The sequence below is a fragment of the Brassica napus genome, chromosome A6 (assembly GCF_020379485.1).
Source record: "Brassica napus cultivar Da-Ae chromosome A6, Da-Ae, whole genome shotgun sequence".
Lineage (NCBI taxonomy): Eukaryota > Viridiplantae > Streptophyta > Magnoliopsida > Brassicales > Brassicaceae > Brassica > Brassica napus.
The window spans coordinates 23413268-23432121 of NC_063439.1; the positions used below are offsets into that span (position 1 = coordinate 23413268).

An 18854-nucleotide genomic window follows, 5' to 3' on the forward strand; every position below is an offset into this window, starting at 1 on the left:
TTACAAAAAACAGTGAAAATGCGGTGGCATGACCGAAATTCTTTGTGTAATGAGGTTACACCATTTAATTCTATGTAAACGTCTTTGAGAAAATATATTATTTTTTTGAAAAAGAGAAAATATATTATTCCCAGGTTTTTTTAAAAGAGATGGTTATGGTTTAGGGCAGAAAGGAGAAATAATAAGATCAGAAAACGGTAAACAGAGAATGATACTTATGTCACGCCAGTCCCACAACTCCTGAGAAGAAATATTTGTGGAGAAGAGTGGTGTCATGCTTCTCCACCAATTTTGACAACAAAAAAAAAGAAGTATTGTTTGCATCCTGGAATTCACTCATCTCTGCCCTCACTTGTAATTGGGGTATTGTTTGATTTTTTTTGCCCCTTGATTGCAATCTGATTTTTCAAAAAAAAAAAATTCAATCAGTATTTCTTGTCAGAGAAACTGGACATTTTTGTTCTAATCATATAACTTAATATCAAAATAATAATAATTTTTTTCAAATGTAAAATTTAAAAGAAAATGAAATTTAAAACATTAGTACTATTCGAACTGAATCCAACAACACAACTCTGTAACATTCTTGGGACAGTATATTCTTTTCTTTTCTTTTTTAAACGTGGAAAGATTTACTCGTAAGTTCTTTGTAAATTACATTTGGCAAAAAAAAAATTGGCCGAAAAAAAGTTCTTTGTAAATCACAGAAGACTTAAAATATGTTAAAACTTTCCATGCTGGAGACCTTTCAAAGAACACTACTGATCTCTAAAAGACTTTAAGAGTCTGCTTTACAATACAAAGATCCACAATAGTAGTTATTTTCTTGGTTAAGTAGTAGATCCTACTTGATCAAAAAAAAAGTAGTAGATCCTAAAAATGTTACGAAGTGACATGTTAGAATCTCTGGACAACAGTTACTACTTCTGCAGCATCCTTACATTTCCAGGGTTTCATGCTAAGCCGATTTTCAAGTGGTGGGTGGTTCAGCACTCATAGCTTCATGTCTGAAACTCCAACCTTAGTCCCATTCACAAAACGATCCGAGAATACAAAAGGTTGCAATCTGGACTTCTCTTCAAACTTGTTGTGTCAATGTTGGAATGGTCACAGTCAAAACCTTTAGTCCTTGTTCTTCAAGCGATACACACCACTCTGGAGATTAGATTTTGCATAATAGATTAGTCAAGAGAGACATAAAAGCTCCAAAATAAAAGATGGGAATGTTCTATGAACAAATTATTCGAGAAAAACAGTCCACAACATTACGTAAAAGAAATTTACCGATGAAGGATGCAGGCGTAGAGTTTAGCGGTGCGTCCACATCTCTGATCACTTCACCTTGACTGATCACCCAGTTGACCAAGTGATAGGGTATACGTGAATTGGAGAACATGTTCATGTATCTGCAGGTTTCCTCTTGATCTTCAGTTTTCATGTGTGATTGTTTGGAAATATCAAGCAAAAACAATCAAGTAACCGAAAGCAACTAACTTTTAGTAGCCAATAACTATATGCATACCTAAGGGAGGCCTTGCCAAAAAGAAACTACCAGTTGATAGCAATGTTCTTTAACTGCAAACTTCTTTCAGATTTTCCACTTCATAGCCTCTCCGCCAATTCAGTCATAGCTTCTGTTATGGTTTCAGTTAAAGCAGTTTCGTCTTCTGGACCCTGAAAGATTTTTAAGAGCGTCAGTATGATTCAGTAAAGCTACAACAGCCCTTCCATATACAAATATGATTCAACAAAAATAACTCCACAACATTTTATAAATGAAGAACATTAAATTTGAAATTCTCATGTCACCTGTAGAGTAGAAACAATGTTTAGCTAAAGAACGTACCAATAGTGGAGTCAAATGCAGATATGGCTCCACCAGAAGCATCTTCATAATACCATCTGTGAAGTCAAAATCAAGAAAACATCAGAATATACTCAATCATCTGTATTCCCTGTAAATTGAAGACTACAAAGAACTCTCCATAGAAAAGAGACTCACCAAAGAAGTAGCAACTGTAGAACCCAAAGATCTTCTGAAGCACAGATTCTCGCAGATCTCTTCCTAACTCCGAATCAAATATCAAGCAAAAGAAGCTGAGAAGCTACGATTCCAGCAAATTAAACAACGGTGCAAGAGTCAGAACCAACCTCTTTACTCAATCTTTCACTAATAAACGGCATGAACATCTCCAAACAATCATCATCAACACCACCATAACTACTCTCTTACACTTCTTCATCCACAACCCAAACTCGACTCAAATCAGCAAAACTAAACCCAGAACAAATCACCTTCAAGCTTCGTGTTCTCCGTGGGTGGAGGCGCTGCTGCGTCTTCCGGCAGCCTCGTCGGAGCTCATCTCGTCTCCCCACCCGGTACCTGATCATCAAGACGGAGGAGGAAGCGTCCGTCGTCGTCAAGGTGGTACCTTTCTCTCTCGTTGCGGTTCGGTTGGATCTCTGGTGCGGTAGATCCCCAGGTGAGCGCCATCGCTCTGGTGGTTCGTCAGTGAAGTTGTCAGCTTCCTGTTAGAGGACTACGGGAGCGGTGCCAGAATTGCCGAATTTTAAGAATATATTGAACTTCAGGGAATGTGAAGAGATGAGAAGAGAAACTCTGAAGATTAAGAATTAACGGAGACGGCGAGTTCATCTGTGGAGGAAGGAAAGCGATGAACGCTGCGGTTACATGTTTTTTTTAATTGAACCGGATAGCTCAGCCCATTGCTAACCGATGAAGCCCATCGGAACACATCAGAGCCCATACAAAATCAACAGTTTACTGAACAGAGCTATGTGTATTATTGAAATGTTTTGATTGGCCAAATAAATTTGCCAACGTGGACATGTTAAAAACACTATATATCTTGCTTTTAGTATAGGATAGATTTCGAGCATTGTCACTTTTTGACCAGGAAATTGATTATTCAACATTACACACACAAAACTCCATCTTATTTAGAACCAACATATGGTCTGAATCCATTATCTACCTGGCTATACTCCTTACCACTCGTGCCATCTCTTTGTTTGTTTGTTTCTTTCTTTCTTTCTTTCTCTATAATTAATCTATAATTAGTATCTCAATTTTGCACTAAATCTTTGCTTTACGGTGGATCTGCATCATCATCTACTAAAGGGATATAACCAAACGAATCAGATTATTTTCAAAATTCGTTGATCTTTGACTTAAATGAAAGATCCATAGATTCTATACCAAGATTTTCAGTGTCTACATCAGACTACATGTGTTTAAAGCTACATTTATACCAGATGTTCGTTAGTCTGCAAATATTGAAACATAAACAAATTGATATTTAATCTACGCTTGGTTTGCAACCATTCCTACTTAATCTATGAACATAGTGACTACTGAGATTTTGAGTCACTTAGTGTGCGTCACTCAGCATAAATACACACATATGGTACTCCAAAAGTCAAACTTCGTAGACATCTTAGTCAACGGCTAAGATCTAAAACTCGTGAATTATTGTCCCAACCAAACCATACTCTGTACCGTATCTGATCACACCGGTTTAAGTACGCGCCCTTTTCTTTTCACCAAACCACATATATCTGCTAAAAAAAAAACCTTTTCCCTCCTTGTTTCGCCATTTTGGCGGGTGGCTCCCTCGCGATAAATAGATGAAAATTCAAGGGTAATTTCGTCATTTAACTCACAAAAGGTAGGGTTTGATTCGAACCAATTTATAATCGCGTTGGTTCTGTGATCATCCCACCGTATGTCGGTTCGGTTCCTTAAAAAAAAAAAAATTCATCTGCTTCAAGTCGGTTCCATTTCCCGATTTCAAATTTCTCGCTCTCTGATCAAAACCTAGATTCCCGATCGCGGAAGTGAATAAATGCTAGATCACAGCGATAAGGTGAGTGATCGGATCTATGTTGATGATTCCATTGTTGAAAGCTGATCGCTCTGTGTATTGATCTCTTTGATTCAGGTCTCGAAACGAAGAGGTGAAGATATGATCGAACAGAACAAGACTAGTAGTAGTAACGAGAAGAAGACTTGCGCTCATTGTGGTACAAGCAAAACCCCTCTTTGGCGTGGTGGCCCCGCCGGTCCAAAGGTCAGAGCAATGAAACCTAACTCCATCCGATTGTTTTTGGTCTGATCCGATCTGATAATGTATTGTTTCTTTCTTGTGTAGTCGCTTTGTAACGCGTGTGGGATCAGAAACAGGAAGAAGAGACGAGGAGTTGAAGATAAGAAGCAGCAGTCGAAGAAATCAAGTTCCGGCGGCGGCGGCGATCTGAAACAGAGGATGATGGGTTTTGAAATGGGGAAGCGATCTACGGTGGAGAAGCAGCGACGGAAGCTCGGAGAGGAAGAGCAAGCCGCTGTGCTTCTCATGGCTCTCTCGTATGGATCAGTGTACGCTTAGATCCCACCGTTGAAGACGGTGGCTAATAAGAAAACAACAAACAAAAATTAGGGTTTTCTTCTTCCTGAATTTCGGAGGGTAATGATGATTGATGATTAACAAACGAATCTTAAGATTGTCTTTCTCTTTTTTTTTTGTCGGAAATTGTTTGGCTTTGTGTTCTTACATCAATTTATTTCTTTGTAAGAAGATGAATGAAGAATTTTTTTTTCTTGTTTAATTAGGTTTGTGGGGTAATCTAATTGTAATGATTTAAAATTATTGTTCTGTCTTGAAATCTTGTCTTTATTAGGACAGGAATGGGGTTTTGCCTATCTGTTAAGCACAATCTTGTCATGTCAGAAATAATATAATTATATTATAACGAGAAAAATAGTTTGAATTTCGTCAAAATGGTAATGTTTTTTTAGTGTGCCCGCTACTTTTGAATAACTTTCAGATTTAGTAAAAAGAATAATTTTCACACTGAACTTTTTATTTTCTCATCGATTTCGTGGACTACAATCCATTCTTGAAGTAGTATTTAACAGTTTGAGATTCTCAAATTTTGTACGCAAAGATGAATTGATTGTGATAATCGCGTTAGTATAATGCATCAACATAAAAATTATGTCATTAATACATGTCCCGTAATTAGTAAACAGATCTTGGTCTGGCCACCTGAAAATGTTGTTTCCTTATTCTGTGTGCTTCTTTTCAGCATAAAGAAAATCCAATCTTCACTTTATCATAGCATTAGTACTAAGGGCATCTCCAACCTATAACACTATTTTAGTGTTAAAATTACACTATTTTAGTGTAATTTTAGCACTAAACTTTTTTGTATCTCCAACCATAACACCAAATATTTACACTAAAAAGAAATATTCTTCATTATTATATTATTAATCAAGATTCTTTTAGTTTTTGATAGTTTTGATAAATATTAATTATTTTATGACTAAAATATTTAAATTAATATTGAAGCTGTAACAAAAAAAATTATATTTCAAATGTTTAAATTAATATTTAATGTATTTTTTATATAAACTAATATTTCATATCAATTAAAATTAAATATAACAAATAACTATGACATTTTAAAAATATTTAATCCATTTGTTAAATAATCATAGAAATAAAATGTAACTAAACATAACTAAATAATGCATAGATTGAACAGTTTAATATGGGCGATGGAGTGCATGAAGACCCTACAAATCTCAGAGGTGGTGTTTGCAACAGACTGTTCTCAATTGGTGAAGATGGTGTCTACACCGACAGAATGGCCCGCGTTCACTACACACATGGAGGAGTTTCTGCGATGTAAGGAATTCTTTCTTAACTTTACTATCCAACATATACCAAGGGCGAAAAATATTTTGGCGGACAAGTTGGCACGAGGTGCTAGGACTTCGCCATCTGCTATGGTTTATGTTGACTCAATTCCCCCGAGGTGGCTCTTGGACCAGGAATCTTCTTAGTTTTATAGCCTTTTGTTGTCAAAAAAAAAAAAAGAACAGTTTAATATAAATTAAAAAAAAAAAGCTTTTGCCGTTGCTACAGTGTTACACCAAATATAGTGTGACACTGTAGCAAAAAACAGAATCACACTATAATACAGTTGCATATACCGTTCCATTGGAGAGATAAAACATCACATCACACGCTATTTTGACGTTTTACCGTGCCATTGGACTTGGCCTAAGAGCATCTCCAAAAAGGAACTCTATTTTGAAGTTTCTAGAACTCTATATTTGAAGTTTCAATGTGTTCTTCTCCAAAAGTAAAACTTCAAATATAACTTCAAAATTATTTATATTTTACACTATAATCCTTATATTTGTCATAGTTGATGTAAATTCATAAAACTTCTATAAATAACTAGTACATATATATATAAATATTACAGAAATATTAATTAAAATAATCTTACACTAAAATATAAAATTATAAATAAAAGTACATTATTAAATATTAAACTGCAAGCAAATACTACATTATTCTATAAAATTATTTTCGTAATGCTCCGTTATATGATCAACTAATGCAATTCGAAGTAAGAAATGATTCTCTTTATATTTTTTTTTGTAGATTACGAGCCAAAAATTGTTGAAATAGGATATCCTCATAATATACCCGCTGATAGTTTGATATCATCAAACGAAAAAAATCCTTGATCTTTTAAATGAAATTACAACAAGCAGGGAAAAAGGTCATGAGATGATTGAATTACGACTGCAAAATAAAGCAAAAAAATTAGCTTTTAAAGAAGTAAAATAGGAAAATAAAATATTGCTAAAACACTTAGCTTCTATCGATGATGTTAATATTCGTGAATACATTCGATCTGAACAAGAAAGAATCATACGAAAAATGCGACAAAAGCAACAACAACAATCATCTTCGGTTACACAAAATTTGTTTAGACAATATTTTGGAGATTTGGGAGGTTCCGGAGAAAATTTACCAGACTATTAGTGTTGTTATAATATTTAAATTTGAGTAATAATTATGTCTTCATGTGTCTTTTTAATAAGTTTTTATCATGTTTTTTTATAATATTCTTGTTGTTTAATTCTAGTTTTAAAATATTATAAATCTTGTTTCAAAATCTTTTTATTTAATTTCATGTGTAAAACTTAAATTTATAAAACAAATTTGAAATATTTATGAGATATAAAAGTTTTAAGGATTAAAACAATAAACAAAAAAATATTTAAGAATTATAAATATGATGTATAATTGTAAGGACCAAAATGCAAATAAAAAGATGAAACTTCAAATTTGAAGTTTTGAAAAGTGAAACTCTATATTTGGAGTTTCACTCTTCAAAACTTCAAATTTGAAGTTTTGAAATTCCTTTTTGGAGAGCAAAAAACTCTATATTTAGAGTTATAGAGTTTCTTTTGGAGATGCTCTAATGGTACTTTGTTTCTCACTTTATAATAAATTGAAAAATAGGTTTATTCCAAATATAGAGTAATTTGTTTTTTTTTTGTTCATCACTCTATTTTCTACTCTAAAATAGAGTACCATTAGACAAATTCAAACTCTATTATAGAGTTACTCTATTTTAGAGTAAAATATAGAGTAAGCTATTGGAGATGGTCTAAAACCGTAAAGTTCTTAGGTTTCTTGTAAGTTACATTATTCATTTACAGAGAATAAATTACATGTTACATTATTCATTTACACAGAATAAATTACAGTATCTTTTTGTATGTATACGCCACGTATTTTGACGTTTTTTACAATAAATTGAGACCAGAAAGCTGGGCTGGAAAGAAAGAAAATGTATATGGGTTCATTGTTGTATTATATGGACACAAATATTAGCTGTGGAGGGCCTAGCCCAAAAGGATGATTTCAAAACATATTTTCAACCACATAATTAGACAATCTTGAATCTTGCTAGTACAGGTTTGTAATTTGGGCACATCACCAAAATTAGGATTAGACACCGATAGGATCCTTATCTAACTTCAGTACCTGATTTGAACTTCTACAGTTTGTAATGGAGCGACCCGTGTAACCAGTGTACCAAAATAGTGTTGTGTAGGTGCGGAGTAAACTGGATGGAGTTGGTGGGCCCGTTGCACACTATTAGAGATATGTGATATACAATACAACTAATGTTTCATTCTTCTCTTCTTAAAATCTCATCGAAAACTCCATTTGCAGAAAAAAAAAATCCCTCAATTTTTACTCTAAAACTTTTCAAAACAAAAACGAGTTAGAATATTGTATGGACAATGTGTAACACTTGACTTTTGGCAGCTGCTACTCCCAAATCGTCTGGTAACGTAGTTTGGCACTTGGCAAGTTGGCAATTACAGTTGTATCACAATTGTTTTAAGCAATTTGATCTTTGGGCACATGTGAATCATGCGTGTTCATTCCTAGTAATCATGATAAGAAGTTGTATAGTTTATTTTAGAAAAAATAGCTGTCGTGGTTTAGAACTAGAACACTTTATTTAGTGTTTTTCAATTTTATATATTTGCTGTGTGCATTTCAAAATGTTTAAGAAATAATTGTGTGTGTGAATCTACTTTGCATTCATTATTGAATCATCACTAGCCCTTCCTGTATAACATTTTAAGAATCCAAAACAGTTAGAAAAAAAAACTGAAAAAAAATCTACATGTAATAGAAAGTGGAAAAGATCATGAATAGGTCACTTTTTTTTCATGGTATTTTGTGAGTTTTTCATAATTATTTTGAAATTACTATTATTTGATCGTGATATTTCCATTGTTATACAAATTGTTTTTATTAGTGAATTGATCATTTGTAGAATGTCATGGCATGTAAATGACACCACTCATAAGAGAAATGTTTTACCTTAATATGGACAATGCAATTATGTTGCTTATTGAGGTATTGTATAGTGTTTTTTTCATAGAATACAGCTTAATTATCAATAATTTTCTTAACAATGACAATGATAATGCCAATATCTGAGTATAAGATTATGCTGTCACAATTCAAAATGGAAAATGATATTTTCATTTAGAAGTTGTGCATGTGATCAATGCGCTGATAACTTGTCAAAAATAAAAATCATATCATCACTTCAATAGAATTTGTACACTGTTAATTGGTCCAAAATGTTCAATATACTTATTAACAGTGGCAGTATTTCGATTTCAAGAGGTTGTAATTTTAATTTTTGGTAAATGCATGACATGTGTTGTAATCCCACTAAATAGTCACCTCAAGAACATCATCCATCTCCATGGTTCACAACCTAACCAACACAAATTGATACCTTCTAAAATCAATATATACAATAAAATTTGATCGGTTCACAAAAAACTGAAGTTTTAAAATGCGGATTCTATTCATCGAACACATATGCACAAATCTGAGGTTCATATTATACTCAATTTTATGTTATCTTGTACAAATTGAGCAAGTTCTTCCATATTAAACTAATTACATTGAGGATATTGAATAGTTTTTAAAACTGTTCAATAGTTCCATTAAGAGTGTTGAAAAAGTTGTGAATATTATATTAGATTATTTGTACTTAATCTTTTCAACTAGTTGAAATTTTTAAAATGTGGCTCATATCAACAACATTTCACTAGATTATTGGCTTTTGAAATTGTTATTTTTTATTCACCTAATGATTTCAAACATATTATTTAAGATTACAATTTTCTTTTTGTGTGTGTTTATAAATAGAGATCTCTTTTGTTTAATTTGGATATAAATAGAGATCTCTTTTGTTTAATTTGGACACAAAAAATTAATTCATTATTTTCTAATAAATTTTGCTTTTATTTTTTAGTTTTTTTGTAAGGTAGAATCCAAAATATATAATCACAAAATTAAAATCTATGTATGTATTAAATAAAAGAAGATGAATAGAGTGTTGATTTTTTTTTAAAAAAAATCATTGAAAATGAATAAAAGTTGAACGTATATTAAATGATTATGTATAAGTGAGAAAAGATAATGTGAATATTGAAATGTAAGAAATAAGGTATTGAATAGATAAATCAATGTACAGTCACTTCAATTATGATTTACTTAAAATTACTATGATAAGTCTGATAAAATGAGTTTCTATTGCGATGCTAGATAATTTTTTCCAATATAACACCCGTCGACAAAACTTTTTGTTGCACAAGATTGTAATATCCGATCATGGGGGTATAGTCTTTTTTGTGAATTTTGTTCACTATTTATAGAAACAGAAGTGGAAACCTTCTAATCTATCACAAGAAAACTGATAATCGACAATAAAACATTTGCGTCATGTTTTTAATCTTATTTTAAATTTGTAAAAGGTTAGATTATTTATTATACACCAAAAGAAAAGGCTTCAAATTCTACACACTTTTGAATTTCAAGCTGCTCACCCAAATTTCTCATATTACTTCAAAAGGTTTGTTGAATGTAAGCCTGGACAGGGATCAGATATCCGGGTTTTTGAAAGTATTTGTGATTTGCTTCATATGTTACGGATATCTAATTTTTCGATTTGTTTTGTTTCGGAAAAATACGGATATTCGAAAAAATGGATATCCGGAAAATAAATATATATTTGCGGATATTTACGAATACTTATGAATATCTCATATGTTTTGATTAATACAAATAATCTTAAGAATTTGATACAAATTTTTTTTGTAATTTTTTTTTTGCATGGTATGTTTGATAAAAATTAAAAGAAATAGTGAATCTACATATTTTGAACGTAGTTAACAATTATAATAACACAAAACTTAAGAAAAAAAGTTTATAATTGTCATAAATGTGTTCTCTTCTTTTTATGTAATACTTTTATATAAGTAATAATGTGGATAAAATTTATCAAATCATATGTTTGAATAATAATTATATAATTTTATACATTAAAAAATTGAAATATAATCAAGATATACATGTATTTATATATTGCCGGATCGGATCGGATATTCGCTTCCCAAAATTTTAATATTTGTGATTTGTTTCGATTTTAATGAATACTGATTTTTAGTATTTGTTTTGCTTCGAAAGTTTACGGATATCAGGAATTTTTGGATCGAATAGAAACGAATAACGAATCGAATCAAATTTAACGGATAAAATGTCCGGTACTAGTTGAATGTAATATACTCACTCAGTACTTCCGTCATCTTTACGTCTACTCTTTCCAAAGCTACCACATCATAAACCCAAACCCAATGAAACAAGTCCACGTGTGAAAGCTTGCACAAAAGTCAAGCACCATTTCTGCCAACTCTTTTAATTTCACCAAACCTACTTGTTCTGTTGCTAGTCGACGCAGCCGCCACGAGATGGCTCACAGTAGTACCGGGACCAGGGGTACTATCGTGGTTTCTACAATTCATAAGATCACAATGACGTGTTTGCTTCCGACATCCGCGAATTTTCGTTGCTTTATTATAAAACCTTCAGTTAAAAGGTTAATGTGTCGGCATATCTTTTCTTCGTTCTTTTCACTATATATTTCTTTATTTATCAAAACACCTTTTTCTGCTGTAACAAAAATATAGTCTATTTTAAAAAGTCCTCGATAAGAAGAAGAACACTCTTATTCATGAATGTGCTTCTTTCTTTCTCACTCTCTCATCTTCTTACCTTTTGAAGATTTCAACATTTGAAAGTCGAGTTTCTGAATCCAAATCTCTGACAATGGAAGCAAACCAGTTATATGGTTTGTATCTACTTTTTGTTCTGTTACTGTCAGTGAGTTCGCCAGTGACATCGGACGAGGTTGTTTCTTGTACAATGTGTTCTTCCTGCGACAATCCCTGTAATCCCGTCCAATCATATCCTCCTCCTCCGCCTCCTTCTCGTCCACCACCGTCACCATCAACAACCACCGCATGTCCTCCGCCTCCTTCTCCTCCGAGCTCCGGCGGCGGTGGTGGCAGCTCTTACTATTACCCTCCTCCCTCTCAGTCCGGTGGCGGAAAATACCCTCCTCCATACGGTGACGGTGGTCAAGGCTATTACTACCCTCCGCCGTATTCAGGCAACTATCCTACGCCGCCTCCGCCGAACCCTATCGTCCCTTACTTCCCGTTTTACTATCATACGCCACCACCAGGTTCTGGTTCATATCGGTTTATGAATTCTTATACTATTATGTTTGCTCTTTTCGCCATCTTCCTCTGTTTAGTGTGACGAAAAATACGTCGGAGTTCGCCGGGAAATTACGAAGAAACATCACAATAATGTGGCAGATCGGTAGATCTACAATAGTCTTTGAAGGCCTTAGATATCTTTGATCATGGAAACTAGATGTTGGATCAAATGATTATCTTTTACTTTCTGATCTGTCAAACTTTTTTTCTTTTCTTGACAATTTGTATTTACATTTTTCTCTTGTTAATTAACATTTTAATTACTCGCTATTCAGAAATACAATAAATAAATGTTACTTTCTATCCACTATCTTTTACACTCCTCCATCTTTACCACTATTTTGTCGGTCGAGTTTTATTTCTGCTGAAAATACAATTTATATCCCATTATTGGTTAATTAACTAATCCTGTCGTTTTTGACGAGTAATAGGGTTTTAGTCAAACAATTACTGTGACGGTATCTTCCCATCAGCTAAGTTCTTTGCCACTTTTTTTTTTTTTTTTTTCATTTTTTAAACATCCTCTGAAAGAGGTAACGGTTACAATTCAGCAAAACGCCAAAAATTTAAACAGAGCATGAGAAAATGAAAGACCCAAGAGCTAGGTGAATATTTGATCCTAGGGTTGAAATAGTCGAAACCAATGCTGAAGGTGTGTTCCTTTGCATTTCTAGATGCAATTACGCTAGCAGAAGCAGACTTTTCCTTCTGGTCTAAGCCATAGAGTTTTGCCCTCATGAATATGAACATGTCCTTTATAATAAGAGGTACCGACCTTGAAACCGAAGTGTGGTATCTTGTATTTCTCTCCTTCCAAATGAGATAAACAGAAGCTTGAAATCGGAGCTTACATATTGTCTTGACACGGTGATTTGCGGAGGAAGTTTTGACCCATGACATAACATCATCAAACGTGGGAGGAGGTGCAAGAGTATATAACATGCCACTTGAATCTGTCTAATCATTGTATTAGCTTATATCACATGTGATTGTCGTTAAACAAGAGTATATATTATTTCAATAATTGTGAAATCGCGCCGTTGGAAATTCGAAATACACATGCAAAAAAAAAAATTATAGCCAGCTTTGCTCCAACACATATCTATCCGCTTTCTGAACTATAATATTCTCCTTTGTTTCGGTGAGGCTGGGGAGATTTATACAATACACCTTCATTTATGAACTTTATTAAATAAGCCGTCAAACCTACAGAAACCATTAAAATACGAATACCCAACATAAAGAGAGATACAGTATATATAGGTAGTGGCTATTAACCAAAAAGCATTTGTTGAAACAGTGAGACAAGCATTTGTTGAAACAGTGAGACAAAGATCAATGGTCTGTCTCACAATAATTGGCTTTGTTGAATGTAGGCCTGTTTGGGCCTCTTGGTAGGAGCATTGGTATAATGTTGCAGACACTCTGACTCAGTTAGAGTGAGTCAAACTAATTCAGAGATTTAACTTTGTTTGGTTAAGGTCGATGTTAGACGGTTAGGCAAGGTGGTTTAGTATTAAAACCGGACCCGTCTATACTTTGTTAAGATAATATATGAACATTTGATCGTGCACTTTTCTTAGTTCAAGTGTATGAGGGAGTTTTTTTGCCGAGAGCTACGCAGGACAGACCCCTAATCAGCAAGATTATTGTGTGCTAAAACTATTAAAATTATTTGTCAAAAGAAAAACTAGTAAGACTATTATATGCGAAAACTAGCCGATTGACATCCATAACCCATAGACCATAGTATTCAAATTTTCTTGGAAATATGTTGGCATATTGTTGGAATGATCAAGTCATGCTAATAATTTTTAATTTGCGTCCACGATTATCATTATCTACTTCAAAATCAACCTACCAACGTGCATGGCGCAAGTTCCAGACTCAAACATTATCTCGGCGTGCGCCCTTGTATACTACAACGTTATACCATAGCTTCCTAAGATTATAGACTCACGTTACACTAATACTTTCAAATAAAAACGAAAAGCCCTCTTCATTATTCGGCTTCGGAGAAAAGCACAATGAGTTTATCAGGAGTTTTTTTTATTAACTCTATCGGCTGATCCGGTCGGTCCCGGAAAGAACGCACTTAGTGCTACAAAGTGGACTAATCCGAAAGCATACCATACTGCCTGACTTTTGACCCGAATTTGGAATACCTTCCGACTAATACCACGGGATGGACCAATCATCTGTTATGGCCTACCATATAAACCATTTGGGCCGAAGTCCAAGCCCGGACCGGTCAAATAGTGATAAGTTAGTTTCCAGGAGGGAATCGAACCCATGACTGATGTGGGTACACACCAAACCCCAAGAGATATTGCCACTAGGCTACATCGTCATCTCTCTCTCAGCTTCCCCCAACGATAATGATCCCTCTGGCACCGGCGCCGATTTCACTTTCACCCTCAGAACTATGCAATGGAATATTCCTCTTCTACACATTCATACTCGGTCGTCAGATCCCTCCAAACGACACAACCGATCAGGCGTATCGGTTTGAGTCAGTCCTAACGGTTCTCAACAATGGCCGAGAGGAGCTCAAACAATGGAGAGTGCTCGTTGGATTTCCGCCACCAATGCGATCATCATTCAACGGAACAAAGTTGCTTGCCCTCGTAGGAAACATCACCATCTTTGGTGGCTATCCTGCCTCCGACCTCAAAACGGCCATTCAAACAGCCAGGGACCTAGACCAGATGGCGGCTAGGATTGAGCTAGTAGGGACTCAATTCATGGTGATTCCTCCGGCGATTCCAATGCCATCCAACATATCACTTGTTAACGATGGTTGGCTTTGTCCTGAGCCTACTCCTCCTACTCCGCTAAGTAACTACTCTAACTAATTCCATTTTTTCTTATGATTTTTAAGATTTCATGTAGTGTGTTTTGTTAGTCTTTACTTTTGTTTGACATAAACCATCCCTTTGGTCCTTTAAATTGTTTTAGAGTTCTATACTTTTATTTTTGTTTAGATTATTCATTTTTAATTCATTATGTAAATGATTAGTGAATATAACTTACCTGCATAATATTAAAATATTGATGTTCAGGAAACAAAAAACAAATCGGATTTAAACAAGAGAAAAAGACTAGGATAGCACAAAACCAAGTTTTTGTTCTCAAACTAGCACTCAAGGTTCAAAGTCACAAAAATAGGTTTCATTAAAGAGGTAAATAAACATTTATACCACTTGGATTAATTAATCTAAACCTTAAGGTTTAGAGTTAAAGGGTGGGGTTTTGGAATTAGAGTTTAAAATTTTATAAAATAAAAAATAAATACTAAAAAACTAAAAATAAAAATTTTAAAAACAGTTTCAAAAATTATTTTTGAAATATAAAAAGAAAATTTGAAAAAAGTAAAAAAAAAATTCAAAAAAAATTATAAAAAATTTCGAATCTGAAAACATATAATCTGAAACTATAAAAAAATTCTTTTTTTCATTTTTTTATTTTTATTTTATTTGTTTTTATTTATTTTTGTTTGTTTATTAGTTTTAAACCAAAGGTATTAAAAATATTTTACCCTTTAATGAATGCCATTTTTGTGACTTTCTCTTTCTAGTGCCATTTTTGAGACAAAAACTCAAAAGGTGCTATTATTGACAACTAGAGGTATAGCCCCCGCGCAAGCGCGGGGCCGGGTACATTGTTGATCGCTGTGTATTATTGTGTATGGGATTTCGCCGGGGACCATAATCGTTGTTAGTGTCGTCATGTGCAAAAACTGAGGTTTATGGGGTTGGTTATTGTCAAATGAATTAGTGTGTTAGTGTATTATTGTTTAGTAGTGTAAGAGAAATGAAATAAAAACGTTTTCTTGAATATCGAGAATTTTGTAATTTTTACAAAAAAATAATAAAATGGAGACAAGGCCAAAAAAAAAGAATATTGTTTATGTGTATATATAATGTTTAAATTGTAATGTTTATGTGATTCAGGGTCGAATGTATTGGTTAGGGGTAAATGTTTATTAGTGAGGAAACATATGTTTTTTTTATTTTTTTGATGATTATAACCGAAGTTGAAAATAAAACTGAAACGATACCGGAGGTTTAAACATGATAATCTTCCTTATATTAATAGTATCTAAGATGGATTCATAGATTACTTTCTTTACACGACGGACAATTTATATTTAAAAGATAATGGGAATTATGGCCGTATGTGAGAGGATGAATATTGTTGTTGTAATTTTCGGAGCATATAGTGCATGTATTGTTTTCCAGTTTTGTAGTTGGTGTGCATATATTGTTTTCCAGTTTTGTAGTTGGTGGTCAATTAGTTCCTTGTAGGTCTGTGACGATTAGATTGTATGTCAAAGTCTTGGAGTAGCGTTTTGATTGTAGAGTTTAATGGTTTGTTATTAATGTATTTTTTTTGCAAGTTGACAATTAGTATGACCATTGACGTGTCTTTGCTTATATTCCAATAGTTGTTTTGTTATTTGTAGACTAAGCTTATCCTAAGACAATTAGTTTTCTCGAGTACATTAAACCGATTATAAGACGATTAGTTTTCTTAAGTCATTAAACCGATTCTAAGACCATTAATTTTTCGAGACATTAAACCGACTATTTGAATATAAGCAAAGACACGTCAATGGTCACTTTAAAGTAATAGTAATTCTTACACCAGTAAGAGATAGTTTACAGCAAATCAAAGCTTAACCAAAGTTAAAAATAGGGAAAACATATGGAAACAGAAAATTGAAATGAGACGAAAGCTAAGTGGGGTTGACGTTACATGGCCCTGCGACAATCATTCACGGGGCGTTTGCAGGTGTTTCGTCGCCTAGAGAAGCTGGCAGACTTGCTACAGCAACCTCCGGTGAAATGTTTGGCGCATCACCCATGTTGCTTGTCCAGATTCCATACCCACGACTGGAGCTGGGTTGCTGCTGCCACTCTAAGAAATATATAGTTTAACATGTGTGTTAATTTACAGAAGCAATTTTAAAAACTGTGGATACATAGATACCTCACCTCTCTGCCTAAGTGCTAAGTAAGAGATCTTCAATGATTGCTGAGACGGTGAACGTACGGTGGGAGTTACACGTAGCTGAGAAACATGTTCATTGCCAGATAGACATTTTGGTACCTCCATATCCTCACTGCTACTCATCTGAATTATGTTTGGCGTTTGGGGGGGTTTAGAGTAAGAGGAACAATTATATACAAAATTTGATAGAATGGGAAGGGGAAACGTACCTCCTCAAGAGCCAGACTTGCTTGCCTATTTCTTGATGAGTTTTGTCATCTCTCTGATGAAGACCACAAAAGTGGCACTGTCCTTTCCATCATCAACAGCTAGTTACGGAACTTGGATAGAGAGGACGTCAAACTGTTAGCAGATATATATGATTAGGTTGGTACTTTAAAAATGGATCGAGAATAACAGTTCATACCTGATGTCTGATGACTCCGGTCACGTTGGCAGAAACACATCTGTTGCAACGGAATAAAGTGTCGGATTCTGTAATCTTCCGGCTGCAACTGGTGCAAGAAACAAACCACCATTCATTTCGTTGGAGGACACCAACAATGTGAGCCTTACAAAGAAAATAAAATATAAGAGGTTCAGAAATTTAAAAATGCAAACGACCAACAACGAACTGAGAAGTTCATCCGAGACGGAGAGAGTTGAATGTGGATCGGGCGACGACGGCGTTAGCGACCGGAGAAACTGCAGTAGTCATTGTCGGATCGGGCGTTACAGAGCTAAGCAGAGAGAAATCGTAGAGAGAAAAGTCAGGAGCAACCGAGAGCTAACCTTGGAAGCAGCTATATAATGGAGACTGAAGAAGCGTTAGAAAGAGCCAAATCGTATCAGCGGCGGTGTAATTGTGCGTTAATGAGATGAGTTACGGAATTCGTATCGCCAGATGAAGCAGCGTCTCTGTGTCGAAGAACATTCTGCGAGTAAAATGAAACCCTAGGGGTCGTGAAAGAAGTTTGGGCCCAGAGAAATATACGCGAGGCCCACTGCTCGTCAACGTAAAAAAAAATTAAAAAGGAAGCCAGGGGATTCGAACCCGTATTCTCAAGCTTTACTATGAGCGGGTTATACCACTGGGCTAAGTAGACTTCAGTTGATATAGCCAGGGCGACGTAAGTCTTATACGAAAACAAATTCGACCCTTTTAAAAAGTGCTGACGTGTCGCCTCAGGAGGAGAGAAACTCCCTCATTATATTATAAATTGCCCTTTAAACAATCTATTCATCTCTTCAATTCTTTTCTTTAATCTACTTTTTAACGATTTGATCAAACCAAAAATATCGAAATTTGTAGACATGTATACTATTGTTTTTATAACAAAAAATTGCAATAAAAAGAAGGGAAATTGCACCCTATATACATGAAAAAAAAACAAATACACTAACTAACCAAAATCCCCCCCCTCTCTCCTACTTTCTCTTCCTATCTCTCTCTACTCTCTCTCCCAAAATCTAATTTTTCATTTTTTTTTTGTTATTTGGCAAATAAGCCCTAAAAAGAATAGGTTTCTGATTCAACAATTTTATTGGTGCATCAGGCAAAAGAGAGACAACAACGTGCTGCAAGAGAGACCCAAGCATTAAAGTCAACACAACCACCATCACCGACAAGTTCCTCCCAAGACAACCCGGAGACTTGATCACATAATGTACGACGTCGTCAGAATCAGAGCCTGTGACCAGAACTACCTAGCCGAAGTAACCATGGAGAACCACAATCCACTACGCCGGCTCGACCACTGGGAGCTAAGTTTCGACTGGATGCGAGATGAGTTCGACCAACGGTCGTGAACGCCACGAAATGCATCTTCGGTCCACAGTCCAAGATCTACACTGGACTCGATTTCACCGA

At 34.5% G+C, this 18854-nt stretch overlaps 2 protein-coding genes and 2 long non-coding RNA genes across 4 annotated transcripts; 2 read left to right on the top strand and 2 right to left on the bottom strand.

The window, feature by feature from the left end:
* Nucleotides 1-762: 762 nt before the first annotated feature.
* Nucleotides 763-1861, bottom strand: LOC125575925. Its single transcript, XR_007314470.1, has 2 exons — nucleotides 1285-1861; nucleotides 763-1155 (listed from the first exon to the last, which is right to left on the bottom strand). It is a non-coding gene; the product is annotated as an uncharacterized LOC125575925 (long non-coding RNA).
* Nucleotides 1862-3737: 1876 nt separating this feature from the next.
* Nucleotides 3738-4626, top strand: LOC106352255 (GATA transcription factor 16). The gene is made up of 3 exons (XM_013791914.3): nucleotides 3738-3887; nucleotides 3963-4091; nucleotides 4173-4626. Exons 1-3 carry the CDS (start codon nucleotides 3867-3869, stop codon nucleotides 4404-4406), a joined length of 384 nt encoding a protein of 127 aa, XP_013647368.2. The 5' UTR covers nucleotides 3738-3866; the 3' UTR covers nucleotides 4407-4626.
* A 6541-nt stretch (nucleotides 4627-11167) lies between these two features.
* Nucleotides 11168-12297, top strand: LOC106352218 (proline-rich antigen homolog). Its single transcript, XM_013791883.3, has one exon. The coding sequence runs from the start codon at nucleotides 11538-11540 to the stop codon at nucleotides 12030-12032; it is 495 nt and encodes a 164-aa protein (XP_013647337.2). The 5' UTR covers nucleotides 11168-11537; the 3' UTR covers nucleotides 12033-12297.
* Nucleotides 12298-16589: 4292 nt separating this feature from the next.
* On the bottom strand, nucleotides 16590-17931 carry LOC106351340. The gene is made up of 5 exons (XR_007314471.1): nucleotides 17777-17931; nucleotides 17412-17689; nucleotides 17215-17347; nucleotides 16990-17128; nucleotides 16590-16912 (listed from the first exon to the last, which is right to left on the bottom strand). It is a non-coding gene; the product is annotated as an uncharacterized LOC106351340 (long non-coding RNA).
* Nucleotides 17932-18854: the final 923 nt, after the last annotated feature.

Bases quoted from the DNA above. Each gene is read 5' to 3' on its own strand.
- LOC106352255 (XM_013791914.3), top strand. From the start codon at position 3,867: ATGCTAGATCACAGCGATAAG. The intron at 3,888-3,962 runs GTGAGTGATCGG...TCTTTGATTCAG, and splicing joins TGCTAGATCACAGCGATAAG to GTCTCGAAACGAAGAGGTGA. The intron at 4,092-4,172 runs GTCAGAGCAATG...TTTCTTGTGTAG, and splicing joins GTGGCCCCGCCGGTCCAAAG to TCGCTTTGTAACGCGTGTGG.
- LOC106352218 (XM_013791883.3), top strand. From the start codon at position 11,538: ATGGAAGCAAACCAGTTATATGGTTTGTATCTACTTTTTGTTCTGTTA.